Source organism: Hyla sarda, chromosome 2 (assembly GCF_029499605.1).
Source record: "Hyla sarda isolate aHylSar1 chromosome 2, aHylSar1.hap1, whole genome shotgun sequence".
Classification (NCBI taxonomy): Eukaryota; Metazoa; Chordata; class Amphibia; order Anura; family Hylidae; genus Hyla; species Hyla sarda.
Window position 1 is genome coordinate 330,634,951 of NC_079190.1, and position 27,717 is coordinate 330,662,667.

General features: G+C 43.8%; 1 protein-coding gene across 2 annotated transcripts in view; it reads left to right on the forward strand.

Moving 5' to 3' along the window:
• Positions 1-27,717, forward strand: part of LOC130356420 (keratinocyte differentiation factor 1-like) — a 66,947-nt gene that overhangs the window by 21,549 nt on the left and 17,681 nt on the right. For both annotated transcript variants that reach the window (XM_056557952.1, XM_056557953.1), the window contains exons 2-4: positions 15,965-16,056; positions 22,727-23,683; positions 24,588-24,662. In XM_056557952.1, coding sequence (XP_056413927.1) covers positions 22,744-23,683; positions 24,588-24,662 — 1,015 coding nt within the window. In that variant the 5' untranslated portion in view covers positions 15,965-16,056; positions 22,727-22,743. The remainder of the gene's footprint in view (positions 1-15,964; positions 16,057-22,726; positions 23,684-24,587; positions 24,663-27,717) is intronic.

Genomic DNA, 27,717 nt, shown 5'->3' on the forward strand with positions numbered 1-27,717 from the left:
AATGATTCATTTTCTAAATTTTTATGAAATTTGGGAATTTTTCACCAAGAAATGATGTATCGCCGAAAATTTACCACTAACATAAAGTAGAATGTGTCACGAAAAAACTATCTCTGAATCAGAATGAAAAGTAAAAGCATCTCAGAGTTATTAATGCTTAAAGTGACAGTGGTCAGAATTGCAAAAAATGCTCCCGTCCTTAGGGTTATAATGGGCTTTTTTTTTGTTGTTTTTTAAATCAAATGTGCCGAAAGTGAAACATATTTGTAAATTACTTCTATTAAAAAATCTTTACCCTTCCAGTACTTTTTAGCAGCTTTATGCTACAGAGGAAATTTATTTTTCTTTTTGAATTTATTTTTTTGTTTTGTCCACAGTGCTCTCTGCTGACACCTGTCCAGAGCAGCATAGGTTTGCTATGGGGATTGTCTCCTGCCCTTGACAGTTCCTGATACAGGCATCAGGTGTCATCAGAGAGCACTGTGAACAACACAAAAAATAAATAAAAAAGAAAAGAATTTCCTCTGTAGCATACAGCTGCTTCATAGTGCTGGAAGGGTAAAGATTTTTGAATAGAAGTGATTAACACATCTGGTTAACTTGCTGGCAGCAATTGATTTTAAAAAAAATGTAAAAAAAGTTTTCCATCAGAGTACCCCTTTAACCTCTTAAGGACCAAGCATGTATGAGTACGTTCTTTCACCCTGGGTCTTAAGGACCAGGCACGTACTCATACGTCCTTGAGAATTTCGGTCCCTGCCGCACCGGCGGGGAGACCGGACCGGGGGTGACTGCTGATATCGATCAGCAGTCATCCTGTGCAAATGCACAGGGGGGGTCATTAGACCCCCCCATGTCAGCGATCGGCGCAAATCGCAAGTGAATTCACACTTGCGATTCCGGGTCATTACGGGTCTATGGTGACCTGGAATATAAGGGGGATCGCGGGTGTCTAAGACACCCACAATCCCCCTGAAGAGATAGGAGTGAGGTGGCAGGGGTGCCACCCCTCCTATACCTGCTATTGGTGGTCTAGACGCGACCACCAATAGCAGATCGGGGGGGTTAACTTTCATTTTCCCCGTCCTGCCCACCCACAATAGGCGGGGCAGAACGGGGAAACGAAAGAGGACCGGCGCCTGAGTCCACTTACTGATCTGTGGAGGCTGCGGGCGACGATCGGAATCGTGCAGCAGGCTCCATGGATCCGACGGAAGCCGGTAAGTTGCCGAGCAACATCTGGAGGGCTGCAGTCCGAGACCACTATATAGTGGTCTTTATACTGTAGCACTCCAGATGTTGCAAAACTACAACTCCTAGCATGTCCACACAACTGTTTGCTGTCAGGGCATGCTGGGATTTGTAGTTTTACAGCATCTGGAGGGCCACAGTTTGCAGTGGTCTCTATACTGTAGCTCTCCAGATGTTGCAAACAGCTGCCTCAGCATGCTAGGAGTTGTAGTTGCGATCCCTCCAGCTGTTGCATAACTACATTTCCCAGCATGCCCTTCAGTGATCAGTACATGTTGGGAGTTTTACAACAGCTGGAGGTTTGTCCCCCCCCCCCCCCCCCCATGTGAACGTACAGGGTACATTCACACGGGCAGGCTTACAGTAAGTTTTCTGCTTCAAGTATGAGCTGCGGCAAATTTTTCAACGCAGCGCAAACTCCTAGCAGGGAACTCGCTGTAAACCTCCGCCAGTGTGAATGTACAAAAAATAAAGGGTAAAGCACTACATATGCACCCCCTTACACTGTCCCCCCAATAAAAATTGAAAACTTATTGTACGGCAGTGTTTCCAAAACAGTCTCCAGCTGTTGCAAAACAACAACTCCCAGCATTTCTGGACAGCCACTGACTGTCCAGGCATGCTGGGAGTTTAGCAACAGCTGGAGGCACCCTGTTTGGAAATCACTGGCATAGAATACCCCTATGTCCACCCCTATGCAATCCCTAATTTAGTCCTCAAATTAGCATGGCGCTCTCTCGCTTCGGAGCCCTGTCGTATTTCAAGGAAACAGTTTAGGGCCACATATGGGGTATCTCCGTACTTGGGAGAAATTACACTACAAATTTTGGGGGGCTTTTTCTCCTTTTACCCCTTATGAAAAGGAAAAGTTGGGGTCTACACCAGCCTGTAAGTGTAATAAAAAATTTTTTTTACACTAACATGCTGGTGTCGCCCCATACTTTTTATTTTCACAAGAGGTAAAATTGTAACGCAATTTCTCCTGAGTACGCAGATACCCCAGATGTGGTCCCAAAATGCTCTGCGGGCGCATTACAAGGCTCTGGAGTGAGAGCGCACCATGTACATGCGCACCATGTACATTTGAAGCCTAAATTGGTGATTTGCACAGAGGTGGCTAATTTTACAGCGGTTCTGACATAAACGCAAAAAAATAAATACCGACGTGATTCCATTTTGGAAACTACACCCCTCACGGAATGTAACAAGGGGTATAGTGAGCCTTAACACCCCACAGGTGTTTGACAAATTTTTGTTAAAGTTGGATGGGAAAATGAGAAAAAAAAAATTTTTTCATTAAAATGCTGGTGTTACCCTAAATTTTTCATTTTCACAAGGAAAAATGGGAAAAAAGCCCCCCAAAATTTGCAACCCCATTTCTTCTGAGTAAGAAAATAGGGCATATGTGGATGTAAAGTGCTCGGTGGGCGAACTACAATGCTCAGAAGAGAGGGAGCGCCATTGGGATTTTGAAGAGAAAATGTGTCCGGAATTGAAGGCCATGTGTGTTTACAAAGCCCCCATAGTGCCAGAACACTGGACCCCCCCAACATGTGACCCCATTTTGGAAACTACACCCCTCACATAATGTAATAAGGGATACAGTGAGCATTTACACCCCACAGGTGTCTGACAGATTTTTGGAACAGTGGTCCGTGAAAATGAAAAATTTAATTTTTCATTTGCTCAGCCCACTGTTCCAAAGATCTGTCAAATGCCAGTGGGGTGTAAATACTCACTGCACCCCTTATTAAATTCTGTGAGGGGTCTAGTTTCCAAAATGGTATGCCATGTGTTTTTTTTGTTTTTTTTTTGCTGTTCTGGCACCATAGGGGGCTTCCTAAATGCGACATGCCCCCCCCCGACCAAAACTTGCTCTCAAAAAGCCAAATATGACTCCTTCTCTTCTGAGCATTGTAGTTTGCCCGTAGTGCACTTCAGGTCAACTTATGGGGTACCTCCATACTCAGAAGAGATGGGGTTACACATTTTGGGGGTATCTTCTGCTATTAACCCTTGCAAAAATGGGAAATTTGGGGGGAAACACACATTTTAATGAGAGAATTTTTTTTTACATATGCAAAAGTCGTGAAACCCCTGTGGGGTATTAAGGCTCACTTTATGCCTTGTTACGTTCCTCAAGGGGTCTAGTTTCCAAAATGGTATGCCATGTGGTTTTTTTTGCTGTTCTGGCACCATAGGGGCTTCCTAAATGCGACATGCCCCCCCAAAAAACCATTTCAGAAAAACGTACTCTCCAAAATCCCCTTGTCGATTCTGAGCCCTTTACTGCGCCCGCCGAACACTTTACATAGACATATGAGGTATGTGCTTACTCAAGAGAAATTGGTCTACAAATATAAGTATAAATTTTCTCCTTTTACCCCTTGTAAAAATTCAAAAATTGGGTCTACAAGAACATGCAAGTGTAAAAAATGAAGATTGTGAATTTTCTCCTTCATTTTGCTGCTATTCCTGTGAAACACCTAAAGGGTTAAAACACTTACTGAATGTCATTTTGAATACTTTGGGGGGTGCAGTTTTTATAATGGGGTCTTTTATGGGGTATTTCTAATATGAAGACCCTTCAAATCCACTTCAAACCTGAACTGGTCCCTGAAAAATAGTGAGTTTGAAAATGTTGTGAAAAATTGGAAAATTGCTGCTGAACTTTGAAGCCCTCTGGTGTCTTCCAAAAGTAAAAACATGTAAATTTTATGATGCAAACATAAAGTAGACATATTGGAAATGTGAATAAAAATTTTTTTTATTTGGAATATCCATTTTCCTTACAAGCAGAGAGCTTCAAAGTTAGAAAAATTTAAAATTTTCAATTTTTTCATCAAATTTTGAGATTTTTCACCAAGAAAGGATGCAAGTTACCACTAAAATTTACCACCATGTTAAAGTAGAATGTCACGAAAAAACTCTCTGAATCAGAATGATAACTAAAAGCATTCCAGAGTTATTAATGTTTAACCCCTTTAAGGACCAAGCCCTTTTTCACCTTAAGGACCAGAGCATTTTTTGAACATCTGACCACTGTCACTTTAAACATTAATAACTCTGGGATGCTTTTAGTTATTATTCTGATTCTGAGATTTGTTTTTTCGTGACATATTCTACTTTAACTTAGTGGTAAAATTTTATGGTAACGTGCATCCTTTTTTGGTGAAAAATCCCCAAATTTGATGAAAAAAATGAAAATTTTGCATTTTTCTAACTTTGAAGCTCTCTGCTTGTAAGGAAAATGGATATTCAAAATATTTTTTTTTTTGGGTTCACATATACAATATGTCTACTTTATGTTTGCATCATAAAATGTATGAGTTTTTACTTTTGGAAGACACCAGAGGGCTTCAAAGTTCAGCAGCAATTTTGAAATTATTCACAAAATTTTCAAACTCACTATTTTTCAGGGACCAGTTCAGTTTTGAAGTGAATTTGAAGGGTCTTCATATTAGAAATACCCCATAAATGACCTCATTATAAAAACTGCACCCCCAAAGTATTCAAAATGATATTCAGTAAGTGTATTAACCCTTTAGGTGTTTCACAGGAATAGCAGCCAAGTGAAGGAGAAAATTCAAAATCTTCATTTTTTACACTCGCATGTTCTTGTAGACCCAATTTTTGAATTTTTGCAGGGGTAAAAACGAGAAAATTTTTACTTGTATTTGAAACCCAATTTTTCTCGAGTAAGCACATACCTCATATGTCTGTTAATTGTTCAGCGGGCGCAGTAGAGGGCTCAGAAGGGAAGAAGCGACAAATGGTTTTTGGGGGGCATGTCACCTTTAGGAAGCCCCTATGGTGCCAGGACAGCAAAAAAAAAAAAACACATGGCATACCATTTTGGAAACTAGACCCCTCGGGGAACGTAACAAGGGGTAATGTGAACCTTAATACCCTACAGGTGTTTGCCGACTTTTGCATATGTAAAAAGAATTTTTTTTTTTTTACCTAAAATGCTTGGTTTCCCCCCAAAAATTACATTTTTAAAAAGGGTAATAGCAGAAAATACCCCCCAAAATTTGAAACCCAATTTCTCCCGATTCAGAAAACACCCCATATGTGGGTGAAAATTGCTCTGCTGGCGCACTACAGGTCTCGGAAGAGAAGGAGTCGCATTTGGCTTTTTGAAAGCAAATTTTGCTCTGGGGGCATGCCGCATTTAGGAAGCCCCTATGGTGCCAGGACAGCAAAAAAAAACACATGGCATACCATTTTGGAAACTAGACCCCTCGGGGAACGTAACAAGGGGTAATGTGAACCTTAAAAACCCTACAGGTGTTTCACGACTTTTGCATATGTAAAAAAAAAATTTTTTTTTTTTTACCTAATATGCTAGGTTTCCCAAAAATTTTACATTTTTAAAAAGGGTAATAGCAGAAAATACCCCCCAAAATTTGTAACACAATTTCTCGAGTACGGCGATACCCCATATGTGACCCTAAACTGTTGCCTTGAAATACGACAGGGCTCCAAAGTGAGAGCGCCATGCGCATTTGAGGCCTAAACTAGGGACTTGCATAGGGGTATTCTACGCCAGTGATTCCCAAACAGGGTGCCTCCAGCTGTTGTAAAACTCCCAGAATGCCTAGACAGTCAGTGGCTATCTGGCAATACTGGGAGTAGTTGTTTTGCAACAGCTGGAGGCTCCGTTCTGGAAACAGTGGCGTACCAGACGTTTTTCATTTTTATTGGGGAGGGGAGGGGGGCTGTGTAGGGATATGTGTATATGTAGTGTTTTTTACTTTTTATTTTATTGTGTTAGTGTAGTGTTTTTAGGGTACAGTCACATGGGCGGGGGTTCACAGTAGTTTCTCGCTGGCAGCTTGAGCTGCAGCAGAAAATTTGCCGCAGCTCAAACTTGCAGCCGGATACTTACTGTAATCCTCCGCCCATGTGAATGTACCCTGTACATTCACATTGGGGGGGGGGAAAGAAACATCCAGCTGTTGCAAAACTACAAATCCCAGCATGTACGGTCTATCAGTGCATGCTGGGAGTTGTAGTTTTGCAATCGCTAGAGGCTCCGTTTTGGAAACCGTGACGTACCAGACGTTTTTCATTTTTATTGGGGAGGGAAGGGGGGCTGTGTTGGGGTATGTGCATATGTAGTGTTTTTTACTTTTTATTTTGTGTTAGTGTAGTGTAGTGTTTTAGGGTACAGTCACACGGGCGGGGGTTCACAGTAGTTTCTCGCTGGCAGTTTGAGCTGCAGCAGAAAATTTGCCGCAGCTCAAACTTGCAGACGGATACTTACTGTAATCCTCCGCCCATGTGAGTGTACCCTGTACATTCACATTGGGGGGGGGGGGGGAAACATCCAGCTGTTGCAAAACTACAACTCCCAGCATGTACGGTCTATCAGTGCATGCTGGGAGTTGTAGTTTTGCAACAGCTGGAGACACACAGGTTGTGAAACACCGAGTTTGGTAACAAACTCAGTGTTTTGCAACCAGTGTGCTTTCAGCTGTTGCAAAAGCTACAACCCCCAGCATGTACGGACAGCGGAAGGGCATGCTGGGTCTTGTAGTTATGCAACAGCCGGAGGCATACTACTTTGGCTGGGGATGCTGGGGATTGTAGTTATGCAACAGCTGGAGACACACTGGTTTGCTACTTAACTCAGTGTGCCTTCAGCTGTTGCAAAACTACAACTCTCAGCAGTCACCGACAGCCAACGGGCATGCTGGGAGTTGTAGTTATGCAACCACCAGATGCACCACTACAACTCCCAGCATGCACTTTAGCTGATTGTGCAAGCTAGGAGTTGTAGTTATAAAACAGCTGAAGGTACACTTTTCCATAGAAAGAATGTGCCTCCAGCTGTTGCAAAACTACAAGTCCCAGCATGCCCATAAGGGCATGCTGGGAGTTGTGGTGGTCTGCCTCCTGCTGTTGCATAACTACAGCTCCCAGCATGCCCTTTTTGCATGCTGGGAGCTGTTGCTGAGCAACAGCAGGAGGCTGTCACTCACCTCCTGCTGCTCCTCCACGATGCCGTCGCACAGGTCGGTCCCTCGCCGCCGTCGTCGCTCCTGGGGCCCCGATCCCAACAGGGACGCCGGGGATCGGGGTCCCCAGCACCAGGGGTCTTCTGCCCGCACCCGCTCACGTCCTCCGGAAGAGGGGCGGAGCGGGTTGCGGGAGTGACACCCGCAGCAGGCGCCCTGACTGGTCGGCTGGGAAACCGGCCAACGAATCAGGGCGATCGTGAGGTGGCACCAGTGCCACCTCACCCCTGCTGGCTCTGGCTGTTCAGATACTGGCTGTTACTGGCCGATCAGCCAGTAATTCCGGATCATCGGGTCACTGGAGACCGGATTGACCCGGAATCCGCCGCAGATCGCTGGACTGAATTGTCCAGCGATCTGCGGCAATCGCCGACATGGGGGGACATAATGACCCCCCTGGGCGATATGCCGGGATGCCTGCTTAACGATTTCAGCAGGCATCCGGCCCCGGCGGGGGCCGAAAATGCTCAGGGCGTATCCATACTCCCTCAGTCCTTAAAGAATTGGAAACGGGGGCGTATGGATACGCCCTATGTCCTTAAGGGGTTAAAGTGACAGTGGTCAGATGTGTAAAATACGCTCTTGTCCTGAGGTGTAAAATGGCCTGGTCCTTAAGGGGTTAAGTACCAGGACGTCGGGGCATACCTGTACGCCCTGTGTACTTAACCACTTAGGGACCCAGAGCGTACAGGTACGCCTTTGCTCTCTCGTACTTAAGGACCCATGGCGTACCTGTACGCCCGTGGAAATTTCTGTTCCCACGGGGCGGGGACTGGACCGGTATGACTGACTGCTGATATCTATCACCAGGCATCCCATGCAAATGCCCAGGGGGGTCCTGAGCCCCCCCAAATCGCTGGTGAATTCACTCTGGCGATTCCGGGTCATACGGGCCTCCGGTGACCCGGAAAATAAGGGTGATCGGGCTTGTCCAAGACACCCACCATCTCCCTGAATGGATAGGAGGGAGGTGGCAGGGGTGCCACCTCTCCTTTCCTTGCTATTGGTCGTCAGAAGCGACCGACCAATAGCAGATCGGGGGGGGTTAAAGTTTGGTTCCCCCGTTCTGCCCACCCACAGTAGTGCGGGCAGAACGGGGAAACCGTCGGTGACCGTGCCGGAGGTCCACTTACCATCGGTGGCGGTGTGGTCGGCGGGTGGCAATGACATGCGGCTGGCTCCCTGGTGCGGCGTGCTGGAGACTACGGAAGCCGGTGAGTTGCCTAACAACATCTGGAGGGCTACAGTTTGGAGACTGTAACCCTCCAGATGTTGCAGAACTACAACTCAGCATTTCCAGACAGCTGATTGCTTTTTGGGCATGCTGGGATTTGTAGTTTTGCAACAGCTGGAGGGCTACAGTTTGGAGATCACTGTGCGTTGGTTTCTAAACCATGGCCCTCTAAATCTTGCAAAACTACAACAGCAAACTGCTTTCTCTCCATGCTGGGAGTTGTAGTTGCGTACCTCCAGCTGTTGCATAACTAAATCTCCCAGTGTGCCCTTTGGCGATAAGTACATTCTGGGAGTTGTAGTTTTGCAACAGCTGGAGGCAAACTGGTTGAAAAATACGGAGTTAAATAACAGAACTTAACTGAAGGTTTCCCAACCAGTGTGCCTCCAGCTGTTGCGAAAGTACAACTCCCAGCATGCACGGTCTGTCAGTGCATGTTAGGAGTTGTGGTTTTGCAACAGCTGGAGGTTTTTCTCCCATGTGAATGTACAGGGTACATTAACACGGGCTGCTTCAAGTTTGAGCTGAAGCGGAAACCTCACTGTGTGACCCCCATTTTGGAAACTACACCCATCACGGAACGTGACAAGGGGTATAGTGAGCCTTAACACTCCACAAGTGTTCGACGAATTTTCATTAAAGTTGGATGGGAAACGAAAAAAATATTTTTTTTAACTAAAATGCTGGTGTTACCCTAAATTTTTAATTTTCACAAGGGAAAATAGGAAAAAAAAGCCTCCCAGAATTTGTAACTCCATTTCTTCTGAGTAAGAGCATAGCCCATATGTGGATGTAAAGTGCTCTGCTGGCGCACTACAATGCCCGGAAGGGAGCGCCATTGGGCTTTTGGCGAGAAAATTTGTCCGGATTTGAAGGCCACGTATGTTTACAAAGCCCCCATAGTGCCAGAACAATGGACCCCCACATGTGACCCCATTTTGGAAACTACAATCCTCATGTAATGTAATAAGGGGTACAGTGAGCATTTACGCCCCACAGGTGTCTAACAGATTTTTGGAACAGTGGTCCCTGAAAATTTAATTTTTCCTTTCCTCAGCCCACTGTTCCAAAGACCTGTTAAACGCCAGTGGGGTGTAAATGCTCACTGCACCCCTTATTAACCCCTTAAGGACCAAGGACGTACCGGTACGTCCTTGGTCCTGCTCTTCTGATATAACGCGGGGTTACACAGTAACCCCGCGTCATATCATGGCGGGCCCGGCGTCATAGTGAAGCCGGGACCCGCCTCTAATAGCGCGCAGCGCCGATTGCGGCGCCGCGCGCTATTAACCCTTTAGCCGCGCGCTCAAAGCTGAGCCGCGCGGCTAAAAGTGAAAGTGAAAGTTCCCGGCTAGCTCAGTCGGGCTGTTCGGGATAGCCGCGGCTAATCGCGGCATCCCGAACAGCTGACAGGACAGCGGGAGGGCCCCTTCCTGCCTCCTCGCTGTCCGATCGCCGAATGACTGCTCAGTGCCTGAGATCCAGGCATGAGCAGTCATGTGGCAGAATAGTTGATCACTGGTTTCTTATGAGAAACCAGTGATCAACATAGAAGATCAGTGTGTGCAGTGTTATAGGTCCCTATGGGACCTATAACACTGCAAAAAAAAAAGTGAAAAAAAAAAGTGAATAAAGATCATTTAACTCCTCCCCTATTAAAAGTTTGAATCACCCCCCTTTTCCAATAAAAAAAAAACACAGTGTAAATAAAAATAAAAATAAACATATGTGGTATCACCGCGTGCGGAAATGTCCGAATTATAAAAATATATCATTAATTAAACCGCTCGGTCAATGGCGTGCGCGCAAAAAAATTCCAAAGTCCAAAATAGTGCATTTTTGGTCACTTTTTATATCATTTAAAAATGAATAAAAAGTGATCAATAAGTCCTATCAATGCAAAAATGGTACCGTTAAAAACTTCAGATCACGGCGCAAAAAATGAGCGCTCATACCGCCCCATACACGGAAAAATAAAAAAGTTATAGGGGTCAGAAGATGACAATTTTAAACGTATTAATTTTCCTGCATGTAGTTATGATTTTTTCCAGAAGTCCGACAAAATCAAACCTATATAAGTAGGGTATCATTTTAATCGAATGGACCTACAGAATACATATCAGGTGTCATTTTTACCGAAAAATGTACTACGTAGAAACGGAAGCCCCCAAAACTTACAAAACAGCGTTTTTTTTTTTCAATTTTGTCGCACAATGATTTTTTTTCCCGCTTCACCATAGATTTTTGGGCAAAATGACTGACGTCATTACAAAGTAGAATTGGTGGCGCAAAAAATAAGCCATCATATTTAGGTGTAAATTTGAAAGAGTTATGATTTTTAAAGGCAAGGAGCAAAAAACGGAAAAAACCTCCGGTCCTTAAGGGGTTAAATTCTGTGAGGGATGTAGTTTCCAAAATGGGGTCGGTGGGGGGGGGGTCCGCTGTTCTGGCACCACGGAGGGCTTTGTAAACGCACAAGGCCCCCGACTTCTATTCCAACCAAATTCTCTCTCCAAAAGATATATGGCGCTCCTTCCCTTCTGAGCATTGTAGTGCGCCAGCAGAGCACTTGACGTCCACACATGGGGTATTTCCATACTCAGAAGAAATGGTTACAAATTTTGGGGGGCATTTTCTCCTATTACCCCTTGTAAAAATTGTAAAATTTGGGGAAAAACCAGCATTTTAGTGAAAATTCGGAATGTCATTTTGAATACTTTGAGGGGTGCAGTTTTTATAATGGGGTCATTTATGGGGTATTTCTAATATGGAAGACCCCTCAAATCCACTTCAAAACTGAACTGGTCCCTGAAAAATTCAGATTTTGAAAATTTTGTGGAAAATTACTGCTGAACTTTGAAGCCCTCTGGTGTCTTCCAAAAGTAAAAACATGTCAACTTTATGATGCAAAAAGTAGACATATTGTATATGTGAATCAATATATAATTTATTTTGAATATCCATTTTCCTTATAAGCAGAGAGTTTCAAAGTTAAAAAAATGCTAAGTTTTACATCAAATTTTTTAATTTTTCATCAAGAAATTATGCAAGTATTGACGAAATTTTACTACTAACAAGTAGAATATGTCACGAAAAAACTGTCTTGGAATCAGAATGAAAAGTAAAAGCATCCCAGAGTTATTTATGCTTAAAGTGACAGTGATCAGATGTGCAAAAAAATGGCCGGGTCTTTAAGGTGAAAATGGGCTGGGTCCTTAAGGGGTTAAGGTGTTAAGGGGTGTCTATTTTTAAATGTGGTGTTTCAGGGTGTTTATGTCTTGCCACCTGGCACCATCTGCAGACCTATAATAGAAGCAGTTAAAGCCACAAGATTCATCACTGCTGATGCGTGTGCTTGAGTTAGTAGTAAATTCGGGTCACATATAGGATATTTTTACATAAGATTACAATATGTTTGAAACATTTTAAAAGGGAATTCTGAGTGAACTTAACCCCATATGGAGCTAAAGGACATAACAAAGTACAGTGCTCAGCTATCTCCTGCAGCTCTGTAGATGATAAATGGAGCGGTAATTGTACGCTTTTCCACTAAATTCAAAACTGTCTCCCCTATCCACAAAATCGTGTTGTAACTTACAATACCCCTATACCTGTGCTTTAATTGACTTTTCAGGATAAGCTTTTTTTGTGTGTGCAATAGGAATACACAAATTCTAGTCACTGTATAACTTTTATCTAGCATATTCTTTAAAGGGAACAAATCAGCATACTTTATCATACACAACACTTAATCTGTTATAGATGCTAAAATCTTTATCCCCACCACAGTTTTGCACCTCATTTTTGCCCGCAGGGATGATGACCATATGAATTTATAAATTCGCTCTTGACCTCCCCATAAGTAGTTCCCTGGGCAGGTGGCTTATATTTGCTGGGTCCCGTCGCAGCGGCCGTGGTTCCACCCCCTCTTCTTGATGGACGGCTCACGTCACCGCTTTGCTCCGTCTGCTTAGGGAGCAGAGTGACGACACGAGCCATCAATCAAGACGAGGAGGCGGAAGCACAGCTGCCCATTAAGTATAAGCCCCCCGCCCAGAGGACTACTTACCGGGAGGCCAGGGGCTACTTAATAACTTCATATCTTTAACATCCCTGGGGTCAAAAACGTCCTCCGGGGATGGTGAGGATAAAGATTTTAGCATCTGTAACACGTTGTCAAGAGTTACATATTCTAAAATCTTCTGATTGGTTCCCTTTAACAGTTTTTTACTTTTCTCTAGGCTTCATCTTTCTCTAAGCTCATCTCCAGATTGGGTGCAAACTAACCTATAAGAATTTTTCCATAGACATATCACACAGGAAACAGAAAAAACCTGCTCTCTATAGCAAACCCTTATAAGCAGCAACAGCATGGAAGCGGACCCGGACGGGCCATCAGGCACACCAGGCATTTGCCCGGTGGGCCAGGCTGTCCGTACCAGGACGTATTTAACTATAAATGTGTCTTGGGGTATGTTCACACGTACGCAGATTTGATGCGCAGAGTTTTCTGCTGCAGATGTCAACGTAAACTGAATGACTGAGCACAGCTTCTAATCGGCAGTTACAAATCCTGCACGTGTGAATGTACCCTAAAGATGTACCGTATATACTAGAGTATAAGCAGAGTTTTTCAGCACGATTTTTCGTGCTGAAAACACCCCCCTCGGCTTATACTCGAGTGAACTCCCCCACCCGCAGTGGTCTTCAACCTGCGGACTTCCAGAGGTTTCAAAACTACAACTCCCAGCAAGCCCGGGCAGCCATCGGCTGTCCGGGCTTGCTGGGAGTTGTAGTTTTGAAACCTCCGGTGGTCCGCAGGTTGAAGACCACTGCGGCCTTCAAAATCATCCAGCCCCCTCTCACCCCCTTTAGTTCTGAGTACTCACCTCCGCTCGGCGCTGGTCCGGTGCTGCAGGACTGTCCGGAGAGGAGGTGGTCCGGTGGGATAGTGGTTCCGGGCTGCTATCTTCACCGGGGAGGCCTTTTCTAAGCGCTTCGGGCCCGGCCTCAGAATAGTCACGTTGCCTTGACAACGACGCAGAGGTGCGTTCATTGCCAACGTACTTCTGCGTCGTTGTCAAGGCAATGCCTCTATTCCGGGCCGGAAGCGCGGAGAAGAGGCGCCCCCGGTGAAGATAGCAGCCCGGAACCACTATCCCACCGGACCACCTCCTCACCGGACAGCCCTGCAGGACCGGACCAGCGCCGAACGGAGGTGAGTACTCAGAACTAAAGGGGGTGAGAGGGGGCTGGATGATGTTGAAGGCCGCAGTGGTCTTCAACCTGCGGACCTCCGGAGGTTTCAAAACTACAACTCCCAGCAAGCCCGTACAGCCGATGGCTGCCCGGGCTTGCTGGGAGTTGTAGTTTTGAAACCTCTGGAGGTCCGCAGGTTGAAGACCACTGAGGGCGAATGATGAGAAGAGGATGATGAAGGGGGGGTGTGGGGATGATGAAGGGGGGGTGTGGGGATGATGACAAGGGGATGATGAAGGGGGGGTGTGGGATGATTACAAGGGGATGATGAAGGGGGGATGTGTGGGATGATGACAAGGGGATGATGAAGGGGGGATGTGTGGGATGACAAGGGGATGATGAAGGGGGAGTGTGGGATGATTACAAGGGGATGATGAAGGGGGGATGTGTGGGCTGATAAGGGGATGATGAAGGGGGGATGTGTGGGATGATAAGGGGATGATGAAGGGGGGATGTGCGGGATGATAAGGGGATGATGAAGGGGGGATGTGCGGGATGATAAGGGGATGATGAAGGGGGGATGTGCGGGATGATAAGGGGATGATGAAGGGGGGATGTGCGGGATGATAAGGGGATGATAAGGGGATGATGAAGGGGGGATGTGTGGGATGATAAGGGGATGATGAAGGGGGGGGATGTGTGGGATGATGACAAGGGGATGATGATGAGGATGTTAATGACGGGTCTGGATGATGACAGGGGGGGATGAGGTATTTCCCACCCTAGGCTTATACTCGAGTCAATAACTTTTCCTGGGATTTTGGGTTGAAATTAGGGGTCTCGGCTTATACTCGGGTCGGCTTATACTCGAGTATATACGGTATTTATAGTTAACGGAAGAGGCCTCGGATACTCGCCCTGTCAATCACTCTTATGGCTGCCCGCACATCTCTTCCTCTGCGCTCTTGCACAGATAAATGACCTCCTCATGTGCCAGAGCACAAAGTGGAGGCCATCCTATGGACTGTGTGGAGTCTGAAGGTAAATATGGGGTGTTTTTATTTATTTATTTTAAATCTTAGTGAAGGGCTACTGCCTACAGAGGGGGCACTGCTACTGCTTACAGAGTGCTACAACTACCTTTTGGGAGGCTGGACACTATATGTGGTGAAAAAAGCTTAAAGGGGTACTCCATAGGATAAAAAAAAAAAATTCAGATCAACTGGTGCCAGAAAGTTATACAGATTTGTAAATAATTATATTTAAAAAAAAAAAAATCCTTTCTAGTAATTATAGGCTGCTTTATGCTCCAGAGGAAGTTGTGTAGTTCTTTACAATCTGACTACAGTTCTCTTTGCTACCACCTCTGTCCATGGCGGGAACAGTCTGGAGCAGGAGAGGTTTGATATGGGGATTTGCTCCTGCTCTGGACAGTTCCTGACACAGACAGAGGTGGCAGCAGAGAGCACTGTGGTCAGACTGAAAATAACCTATTCCTGGTTCCTCATTACTATTCCTAGAATGCTTTGCTTTTCATCACAGCTTTCACACAGCACTAGTGCCAGTTCTCCACCCTGAGCTGTTGTAGAACATTTCGGTACACCGTAGAATATTATTGCAGTAAGTGAATCTGCAGAAGCTGCTACATTTACTCCCTGTCTGCTCCTCTGCTTGTGGTGTTGTTCAGCACAAGGCAGCATGCTGTAAAACACTCCTTGTTCTTCCCTAAATGTCCTATTAAAGATGTACATATGTATATGACATGGAAATGGTGATGTAAGCTGGAGAGGGGCCGGTCAAAGGTGGTGACATCACTCGGGGAATGTGACTTGAGCTCTTTTAAGGGACAAGTTCTAGCCAAGCCACCTAAGACAGCAGAGCGTGGAGCAAGGGAGCTGGGGAACAGAGGGAGGAGCCAGGGAGCTGCTAAGACAATACCACATTGAAAATGGCGCAACTTCCAGTCATGGGTATTTTAAGCAAAAACATACCGAAACAAATACAATTTGTATTGTAACCTATATTAAGTTATATACCCTAAGGTGTTAGTTTTATTATAATAAAACTATCTGATTCCCCGGAATATCCCTTTAACCTTAACTACTGGAGGCTGCCTTTAAATGTGCCAATATGTTTGCTAACAGAAACAATCTTGCTTTCCGTTTGGGCCTACTCTACCACATTAAATCCCAAACAACATTTGAGTATAGTGACGTGCGCCAACTCTCTCTCTGTTTTTTTTTCTCTTCCTTTACAGGATTACCGTCTGTATTATGTCCATCCTTCAAGCTGTTCTTCACTAAGCTCTGCTTATTTCCTTCCAGCAGTGTTTTACCAGTATCGTAACAGGTAAAAATGTACAATTACTTTTTCAAAAGTACCGTGGAGTAAGTTAGCTGTCTTTTCTGCCACACAGTTTGTTTACCTTCCTTCCTTCCTCCTTTATAAATATGTTGTTATCCTTCTACGAGTATTCACACCTTGCGTCTTGGCCGGGTGCTGTATTCAATACCGCACTTGTTATTCTAGTTCATTTCCCCTCCTTCTTTTCTAAGTAGTGTTCACATGTCACCATCGAGTCAGTTGCGATTTGTAATATCGCACTGTTCATTCTACTTTATTTGTACTGTCATTGCCCATTTAGATATATAATTCAATTTTGTGCTTTCTGAACTAACACATATGGTATCTTACAGGTCCATATTTTTCTATACTATATATTTTGAAATAGTATTCAACTTGCGTTGTTGAATGCCGCACCGGTGACCAAGCGGTGTGATTGCCTAAGTCGCTTGTGGGGTATATTCACACCACATGCGATAATTATATGTTTATGTGATTTCATTGTACTTCTGCATTATTGTTTTATTTTTGTGATTGTCGTTTGTGTATTTATATTAATTTATATTTTACTATATATTTTTTTTTATATATTGTCACATTCATATGTGGATATGTAATTTTATGCAACAACCCTTTCAAAAAGCACTCTAATGGTTAATTTCTGGAGGTATATATATCTGTTACCAGCCTTCTCTTGTTATGCCTGATGAAGCTGCGCATGCGCAGCGAAACGCGTTGCATTTAATAAATCCATTGATTTTACTTGGCTTCCTGATGGTTCCTCTCTGCGCCGGACGAACTCCTGAATCCATGGTCATTCGGTTTTGATTTTCCTTCAGAGGCAGAATACACATGCATAGGTCAAGACAATGTAAAGAGGAAACGTATGCATGCAGGCATTAGTGCAGAGGTTTTTTTTTTTCATAAAGGGGTACCCCCGTGAAAAACTTTTTTTTTTTTTTATTTTTTTTTTTTTTAAATCAACTCAACTGGTGCCAGAAAGTTAAACAGATTTGTAAATTATTCTATTAAACAATCTTAATCCTTCCAGTAATTTTTAGGGGCTATATACTACAGAAGAAATTCTTTTCTTTTTGGATTTCTCTGATGTCACAGCCCCAGTGCTCTCTGCTGTCCATTTTTGGAACTGTCCAGTGCAGGAGAAAATCCCCATAGCAATCATATGCTGCTCTGGAAAGTTCCTAAAATGGACAGCAGAGAGCACTGTGGTTGTGACATCAGAGAAATCCAAAAAGAAAAAGCATTTCCTCTGTAGTATACAGTGCTGTCGAAGTCGAGGAGTCAGAGTCGAATGAAATTTTGGGTACCTGGAGTCGGCAAACAATGCACAGACTCCTACTAAATTTAAATTGGAATAAAAAAAAGCAAGTTTAAATGTCCCAATTCACAAAAAGTTATAATTAATGACTTCTCTACTGTAAGAATAAAGACCAATGCAGGCAGTGCCTCTCGTAACCACAAAACGAACACGTTAAGTTACCGTGAAGAAGCATGCTTTTCATGTGCTTCACTATATGGCACGCAACGCACAATTAGGAGTGGCAATACTTATACTTTCCATAGTGTTGTGTTCTGCTGTTACAGGGAACCCGTGATTAACCTAGCCTCTCGCTGATAAGGGATTAAATAAACGTTTTTTGCAGGACTAGAGACAATTGTGAAGGGAATGGAGGGTCAATAGTTCAAGACTGAAGCTGTAAACCATTGGAAAAACTGCTGCCATTCAGCTAAGCCTATAAAAACATGTAAACTCCGATTGTTAGTTTAAACTTTATAGTATGGTATTCTACTAGGGAAATCATGTTTTATAATAAATGCCCCTTCCTGGATCCTCCCACTGCCCTATCTTCAGCAGCAGATCAGCACACAAAAAGAAGGCAGCAGCTTCTGCCCAACTACCTCTCTCTGCTAGAAGAGCTTAGAAGAACTTGGTGGAACAGCTTCTTGGATTCAACTGTAAGTGTTTATAAATACATTCGCATATTAATACAGAGGAGTCGTAGTCGGGCAGTCTGTGTCGGAAGTACAAAAAAAACTGCGGAGTCGGAGTCGAACATTTATCTACCGACTCCACAGCCCTGGTAGTATACATCCCATAAAATGTATTGGAAGGATTAAGATTTTTTAATAGAAGTAATTTACAAATCTGTTTAACTTTCTGGCACCAGTTGATTTAAAAAATAAATAAAAAAAAGGTTTTCAACGTTAGTACCCCTTTAACTTCTCATGTTGGTTACACCCTTTTTAGACATGCATAGTTTTGTGACACACTCCTCGCTGAACCACCAATGTCACGTATCACATTGCGGGCTGACAAAACACAATGTGATACCAGTATCAGCATTACAAATGTGGCTGTTACCCCCCCCTCCCGTGCCACATCTATCCCTCCCCCCCCCCCCTTTGATCCTCCCCTGTGAAATGTAATCCAATGTGTCACATCATTTAATCACCATCCATTAGTGGATAACAAGAAGTTTGATCTAGAACTTTACATTTCAAACTCTACCTAAAGGTATGTTCACATAGACAGATATGGTGGACCTGGTGTAGTGATATGCACCTTAGATCACTATACCCAAGTACAGATCCACCGTACTCTCCCCTGCCTGTTTGTTGTACCACCTATAGGCCGTGTTAAAGTAAAAATGGGAACCAGTATGGTGAGTGCCACGTCTTTCTTCTTCATTACCAGGATTACAGTTAAAAGCGACACCTGTAGATAAATAAGACAATGGCTGAAGCTCAAAGATCAGCCTTTCCGTAGAATTGCCTCTGTACATTCATGTGAATTGGCTTTGGATCAGACGATTGTGTCTGTCAGCGGTCTCAAACCCACTGGAGGTAGAGGCTGGGTGAGGCTGGGCCTCATGCGCCCCTCACATGTAATGCCCCCATCACGCGCCCCTCACATGTAATGCCCCCATCACGCGCCCCTCACATGTAATGCCCCCATCACGCGCCCCTCACATGTAATGCGCCCCCTATCACGCGCCCCTCACATGTAATGCGCCCCTCACATGTAATGCCCCCATCACGCGCCCCTCACATGTAATGCCCCCATCACGCGCCCCTCACATGTAATGCCCCCATCACGCGCCCCTCACATGTAATGCCCCCATCACGCGCCCCTCACATGTAATGCCCCCATTACGCGCCCCTCACATGTAATGCCCCCATCACGCGCCCCTCACATGTAATGCCCCCATACCGCTCCCCTCAGGGGGCATTATATGTGAGGGGCACAGCACAGGGGGCTCTACCTGTTATGTGCTCTTCACATATAATGCCCCCTGTGCTTTGCCCCTCATATTGAATGTTCCCTTTTCTCTGGTTCCAAAGGACTAATTCAAATTTTCGGCCATGAACTGCTGGCTGCACATCTGACCAACCAGCAGCCTCTACTAGTCTTGCCAAAGTTTCTCATTGCAACCTGCGCCAAGCCTTTATTAGTTCTGACCATGGTGGGATTGGGGCAACTGGAAGAGGTTCACCTTGAGTAGAGGCTCTTTGAGATACAGGCGATGGAGGAGTTTTTTAGGGGACTGAGTAGGAGACTTATTCCAGAAGCCCAGTGATGAATGTTTACGGGGGCTAGTGTGAGATCCATAACATTTTAGTGATTATATTTTGTAAGGAGGCAAACTGATGCCTGTATAACAAAAATAATGATTAGATGCTGGATTAGCAGGTTGGCTTTTACTGCTTTTGTGGGGGGTGGGGGATGCAAATGTGGAGGTAGTGATTTTAGGTAAAACATTGCTTCCAAATCAGAAACAGTTGGGTAGGTATCTTCTAGGTTCATAAAGGGGTCACCAGCAGATTAGGCTTTTTCTACAGAAGGATCTGAGACAAGAGGACTAGGAGAAGAGAGGAAAATGAAATGTTCACCTTTTGAAGAGGCTAGTGGCTAGACCCTGCATGCTGGAGGGACTTGGCATTGAAACCCAGTACCCTTCAGTTACCTGAGACCACAGTAAAGATGTGTGGGACTCACACTGACTGCTTTCTCAGGTGTGCAAACCTCTCTTTTTGAAGATGACTGTTTAGGAGAAGGATCGCTGCTCATGTAAGCAGAAGGCTGTAAAGGTACATTACAGATACCACGGGGCTGAGGCCGACAGCTTTGGGACAGCAGAGGAGAGCCTTTGCAGAAAAACGCTGGGGCCACTAGAGGACTACCAGAAGGAAAGCCCTGGGGCCACTAGATGACTACCAGAAGGAAAGCCCTTCAGGAGGCACAGATTTGTTTTGGTCTGAGGCTCTTTGAAAGACCTTGGATGGTTGAACACCCTCTCCACAGTCCATAAAGCACTTAATTGCTCTAAAGACAAGAAACAGAAGGGCTAAGGAATTCAGGGAGAAAGGTCTTAGTCAAAATGCAAGCTTCCTCAGTGATGTGACCACCTTATCCCCAGAACTATGGTCTCCTGGCAGCTAAGAACTCCCTTCATACAGGTGTAGCAAGTGGGTACTTTCTTGTCTTGTTCGTGCAAAGACAATTTTATTACTCCAGCAGCCACAGGTTTGGTTTACTGTTTGCCTAGGCAACCCAACAATGTCTTTCTCCAAAAGGATGAGGGCACAGCTGATAAGCCAGTACTTGCTCAGTAAACTCCGGTGCTGGTGCTACACCTCCCCGCTTCCAGAAGTTGACGTGAGACACTGCCTTACCTACAGCTACATGTAGTAGTAGCCACGTTGTGGCCTTTGCTGCCTTCTGTTTATTTTATGTGGGTGCACACTTAGTAATCTTACTGCTAATCAGGATTATTTTTAACACACAAAACTATAGTAGATTTTAATACTGATTTAAAACACTGAATGTAAAAATGCATTAGAGAACCATGATCAAGACTGTATTGACCAGGCTCACACAGGATTTGTGTGGTAAATTATTTCATGTGTAAAAGAACCATTGGGGGAGAATTATCTAAACCTATACAGAGGAAAAGTTGCCCATAGCAACCAATCAGATTGCTTCTTTCATTTTTAACCCCTTGCCGCAAATGGACGTGAATGTACGTCCTTCACGTACATGCACTCCCAAGGTATGACGCACGCTCAGCAGGTGAACGCGCATCACACCCGGTGGGTTGCTATAAGCAACCAGGACCCACGGCTAATGCCGGATATCTCCGATCGGGCTGAAGTCCGGCATTAACCCTTTAGAGGCTGCCATCAGTTGATCGTGACATCTGAAAGAGATTAATTTAACTCCCGGCTAGCTCAGTGGGCTGATCGGGACTGCCACAGCCAAACCGTGGCATCTCGATCAGCTGAGAGGACGGAGGAAGCTCCCTCACCTTCTTTCTTTCCGTCCGATCGCCGATTCACTGCTCCGTGCCTGAGATCCAGACAGGAGAAGTGGAGCGCCAATAACTGATCAATGCAATGCTATGGCATAGCATTGATCAGTGCTGCCAATCAAGATATTGCATGTTATAGCCCCTATGGGGGCTATAACAATGCAATAAAAAGTGTAATAAATAAATAATAATAACTAAGTAGTAATAAGTTTGAATCACCCCCTTTTCCCATTTAAAAAAAAACTAAACTGTAAATAAAAATATATACATATTTTGTATCGTCGCGTGCGGAAATATCCGAACTATAAAAATATATAGTTAATTAAACCACACGGTCAATGGCATACACATAAGAAAAAAAAAATTCCAAAGTCCAAAATAGCGTATTTTGGTTACTTTTTATATACCATTAAAAATGAATTAAGTGATCAAAAAGTCTGAGCAAAACAAAAATAATATTGATAAAAACTTTGAATCATGGCGCAAAAAATGAGCCCTCATACATCCCCATATGCGGAAAAAAAATCTTTTTTATAGGGGTCAGAATAGGACATTTTTAAAAATATTTAATTTTTGTGCATGTAGTTATAATTTTATTTTTTTTTGTAGTAAAATAAAATCAAACCAATATAAATTGGGTATCCTTGCGACCGTATGGACCTACAGAATAAATTTACGGTGTCAGATTTACCAAAACTGTACTGCGTAGAAACGGAAGCTGCTAAAAATTACAAAATGTTTTTTTTTTTTCCTTCAATTTAGACCCACAAAATTTATTTTTATGATTTTGCCATAGATTTTGTGGTGAAATAATTATTAATGGTATTACAAAGTAAAATTGTTGCCACAAAGAACAAGCCCTCATGTGGGTCTGTAAGTGGAAAATTTTAAGTGTTATGATTTTTAGAAGGTGAAGAGTAAAAAGCAAAAATGAAAAATCTTCAAAGTGGGAAGGGGTTAAAGGGGCCTGTGAAAAATGAAAGAAGCGATCTGATTTGTTGCTATGGGCAACTGGGCAACTTTTCATCTGCACAGGTTTTGATAAATTTCCCCCCTGAATCTTCAATGCATGGTACAGAGTTCCTGCTTGTCCTATATTTGTTCTCCCTATCCTGGAGTGCAGTGTACACGTAAGACCACTTGATTTTTATTTGTTCATCCTTCTATTTGCACATACGGCCTACGTACTAGGGGGGGGTTCTGGAGTATACATACAGAGACGTACATTGGAGCATTAGTATACCACTTCATATAGTATTTTAAACAATCACTTGTATCTTGTATGAAAGTGTGTATAAAGTTTTTTGCTTGAGATTGTAGAACTGATTATTTTCGTCTTTCCTCAGGACTTGTTCATGAAGCAATGCCCCGGCCCCATCCTGTGGCTGTTCCTCATGGCCAGGAATCCCCCCCTGCTCCGCTTCCTTTCCCACGTCGCAATTCACCACATGAAACATTAAGTCATTCAAATTCCCAGCGTAGGAGTCCTGCAGAAGACATTACTTTTATTTCAGGGTCTGCTGAGACCCCACCAGAGGACCAGCCTTGTTGTCCATCGCTCTCTCGGGCTTGGGCAGCTTACAAAGCTGTACTGTGTTATGTGGTGTCCTGCAGTTGCCGTCCACAGAAAGATCCTGAAATATACCTTCCCTGTCCTGTAGAGAGCTCAGCTGGTCCCTCTTCAAATGGTCATCCTGCCAGTAGCCCCCATCCTCCCCGTGTTGCTGACAGAGGCAAAAAAACAGCTCTTGGAAATAGTTTTAGTTATCCAGACCTTAAATTAATGGGTGTGCCTGTGTATAATAGGCCGACCGGTGCCATAGACATAGAACCCATTAGAGAGCCCCCTGCTCAATTGCAACCACCATTGTCCCGCAGTTCTACCAAGGACTACTACTCATTGCGGGAGTCGGATCCAGAGTTGCCCCGGTTGAGTGGCTCCATGTCCAGTGCGGAGATTGATGAACTTATCTGGCAAAAGCTAACAGAGTTGTTTAGCCTCCACCAGATTGATGAACTAGCAAGATGCACCTCTGAGACAGTTTTTCTAGAAAAGAGCAGCAAAATTACCGAACTAATCAGTAGCCTGACACAGGACTACCAGCTGGAAGAGCAAGATGCAGAGTGTCGGCTGGTGCGGGGTATTATACGCATCAGCACCCGCAAAGAACGCAAACGTGGACCTCTCAGCCGTGGTGGAGATAAAGGAAGCAGTGGGCAACAGCATCAAAGCCAGAATGGTGGCAAAACTCCAGACAGTGGCAATGAAAGCATGAAGGAATCCGGACTGACCAGCCAAGATGGTGCGAATCATTCAGATAAGGGTGGGATGTGTCTTTGAGTGTGTAAAGAATGAATAGATCCATCTTGTTCCATTCGTACTTGCTTATTTTCATCTGCATAATACTTACCCCCCCCCCCCCCCCCAAAAAAAAAAAACTCCCAGTAAGTAAGAAGGAAAATGTGCCTGTTTATGGAAAGGAATCTTTGGTTAAAGCATAGAACTGAAATACACCATATCATAGTGCCCCAATCACTTAAAGATAAAGCTCACAGTGATCGACACTGACAGCGCAGAATCCTGTGCCATTCTGGGGAGTAACTGGACCCCATTATACTTGGTGTATTTCAATGCTCCGCTATTTAGGATTTAGTGATGGTCCCTCACATACTCCACCATTGTAAGCTTCCAACATTTTTTAAAGGTGTGCAATGTGATCATTTTTAAGCTGCAATCACATGTATTTTTTATCAGAAGTATATATATTTATAAGGAACAGAAAAAATAAAAAGTGATGACTTCATCCTGCTGGATCCACTCCTGGCTTGGCACGAGAACGAATTGTGTGCTCCCAGCCATAGGTAGATTTCTGCTATTAAGTGGTTCATATAACACTATTCATAACAAAACTAGCTCAGTGCAGTATAGCAGCCAGATGGCCACCTGGCACATTACTTCTTACTGTAGTTTCGGCATACAGGAGGAGACAAAAAGGGTAGAGGTTGTTCAGGATTACATATGGCTGCTTTCTTCTGAAAACGGCACCATGCCTTTTCATGAGTTGTTTGGTTTTGCAGCACATCTGGACTGACAGGTCTGGTGCTGTTATAGCAGCCAGAGTTTTCTACACAACCCCTTTTCATTTCTTTGATTTAGTATGTTTTTTCTTTTTGTTTTTTATCTCTAATTTTCTTTTCTCTCACCAGATCTGGATGTAAAGATTTCACAAATGACAACTGCAGATCTCATAGCACGAAACATGAGGCGATACAGTGCACCAGGTATGTAAATGTTTAATAGAATGACCATGTAACTTGTCTTGTGGCTGGTAGATTTTTTTAAAATTTTTTCTTTTGTCCTATCACACCAGAAGGCAGGGGTCTTAAGCTCAAATTATCTGGGGGCCACTGGAGGTAGAAGCTGGGACGCATGCGCCCCTCACATATAATGCCCCCAGATAGATATTACCCCCATCTAGTAGGGCTCCCCAGTAGGTACACAGGCCCCCAGATAGATATGGTAATATCTATCTGGGGGTCTGTCTACCTACTGGGGAGCCTTATCTGATGATCAGCTAGGGGTTCCCAATAGGTGTATAGGAGCCCTACCTGCCGGGTGTAATATCTATTTAAACAATTATGCCCCCTAAGAAGATAGCAGGTCCTCTCTTATTAGGCAAGTTAAGTTTCACAGCTACAATACTTAAATCTCCCTTCTGCAGCCTAAAACGAGCTTTCTTTGCAGGGATGCGCGCGTTAGGTGACGTCATCACATGCGGCGCGCATTACATCAGCGTCTCGGCGTCCTGCGTTGCAGATGCAATGATGTCACCAATCGTGCGCATCCCTCCAGGAGGGCTCGTTATAGGCTGCAGCAAGGAGATATCGGTACAGTAGCAGTGTGCGAAGTCTTCCAGCATTTAGCGCTGCTTATGCTATCTGCCTGATCAAATCCAAAATTTTGTTATGCGGGCTGCAAATGGCCCGCGGGCCGGGAGTTTGAGACCCCCTGGTCTAAGGGCTCTGCTGGTATGAATAAAAGTTAGAATTCATTAATCTCTATCTATGACCCAGACCGCCTGTTAAGGCCGACAGCAGCTAAACTGGAGTATGGGCAGAGAGGCCTTGGAGTATCACGTTCATGTTTAGGGATGAGGCAGCAGCATGCTTTTCTGGGATGTGGTGATGTCTGGTAGGTGGCTGACCCTGAGCATGCATGCCTTTTTGCAGCTACCACAGTCCTCCAGTGCAAACCCTATTACAGTTGTTCTCTGTCCAGCTTGGCAGGCAGTGCTGACAGCCACTTCAATCCCCCTCTTCTCTAACAAGATTCGGAGGCCAAATGAGACACAAGTGTAGCCATACTTATCTCCCAGCTGTCTCCTATCCTATACCATGGTCCACAAGGGCCTGCTTGTCTCCTTTTGAAGACTGTGCTTCTGCTCCCATCGATCATTTCAGGATTGAAATCTGGAGCTGTCAAATATATATGACAGGGAGAGCATTAGAAAACCTAAATTCAGACTTGGCCCCCTATATGAATACCTTCTAAATCAGTGTACTACTACCTGGGATAGCACACATGAAGTGCTGTCTGGTTGGGATTCTATGCAGTACTATTATTAACTTCACCATATGAATATATAGACACAGTACGACCCTTTTTTTTTATTTATTTTTATTTTTTTACAAATTCGTGCCAGAATGGGTTAATCTTGCCTGAGCCATTTTCAACCCCTTGAGGACGGAGCGATTTTCCTTTTTTCTCTTTTTATTTTTTTTCCCTCCTTTCCTTTTTAATAGCCATAAATCTTAAAATGTTTCATCATATGAGGGGTTATTTTATCAGGACCAGTTGTACTTTGTATTGGCATTGTTGATTTTTTTTAGCACAAAATTTAACCCCTTCAGGACCAAGCCCATTTTGGCCTTAAGGACCAGAGCGTTTTTTGAACATCTGACCACTGTCACTTTAAACATGAATAACTCTGGAATGCTTTTATCTATCATTCTGATTCCGAGATTGTTTTTTCGTGACATATTCTACTTTAACATAGTGGTAAAATTTTGTGGTAACTTGCATCCTTTCTTGGTGAAAAATCCCAAAATTTCACAAAAAAATTTAAAATTTTTGCATTTTTCAAACTTTGAAGCTCTCTGCTTGTAAGGAAAATGGATATTCCAATTTTTTTTTATATTATTCACATATACAATATGTCTACTTTATGTTTGCATCATAAAATTGATGAGTTTTTACTTTTGGAAGACACCAGAGGGCTTCAAAGTTCAGCAGCAATTTTCCAATTTTTCACAACATTTTCAAACTCACTATTTTTCAGGGACCAGTTCAGTTTTGAAGTGGATTTGAAGGGTCTTCATATTAGAAATACCCCATAAATGACCCCATTATAAAAACTGCACCCCCCAAAGTATTCAAAATGACAGTCAGTCAGTGTTTTAACCCTTTAGGTGTTTCACAGGAATAGCAGCAAAGTGAAGGAGAAAATTCAAAATCTTCATTTTTTACACTCGCATGTTCATTTAGACCCAATTTTTGAAATTTTACAAGGGGTAAAAGGAGAAAATGTTTACTTGTATTTGTAGCCCAATTTCTCTCGAGTAAGCACATACCTCATGTCTATGTAAAGTGTTCGGCAGGCGCAGTAGAGGGCTCAGAAGCGAAGGAGCGACAAGGGAATTTTGGAGAGAACATTTTTCTGAAATGGTTTTTGGGGGGCATATCACCTTTGGGAAGCCCCTATGGTGCCAGAAAAGCAAAAAAAAAACACATGGCATACCATTTTGGAAACTAGACCCCTCGGGGAACGTAACAAGGAATAAAGTGAGCCTTAATACCCCACAGGTGTTTTACGACTTTTGCATATGTAAAATTTATTTATTTATTTTTACCTAAAATGCTTGGTTTCCCAAAAATTTTTAATTTTTAAAAACGGTAATAGCAAAAAATACCCCCCAAAATTTAAAGCCAAATTTCTCCCAATTCAGAAAACACCCCATATGGGGTTGCAAAGTGATCTGCTGGCGCATCTGAACCTTAATACCCCACAGGGGTTTCACGACTTTTGCATATGTAAAAAAATATATATATTTTTTACCTAAAATGCTTGGTTTCTCAAAAATTTTACATTTTTACAAAGGGTTAAAGCAGAAATTACCATGCCCCCCAAAATTTGAAGCACAATTTCTCCCAATTCAGAAAACACCCCATATGGGGGTGAAAAGTGCTCTGCTGGTGCACTACAGGTCTCAGAAGAGGAGTCACATTTGGCTATTTGGAAGCAAATTTTGCTCTGGGGGCATGCCGCATTTAGGAAGC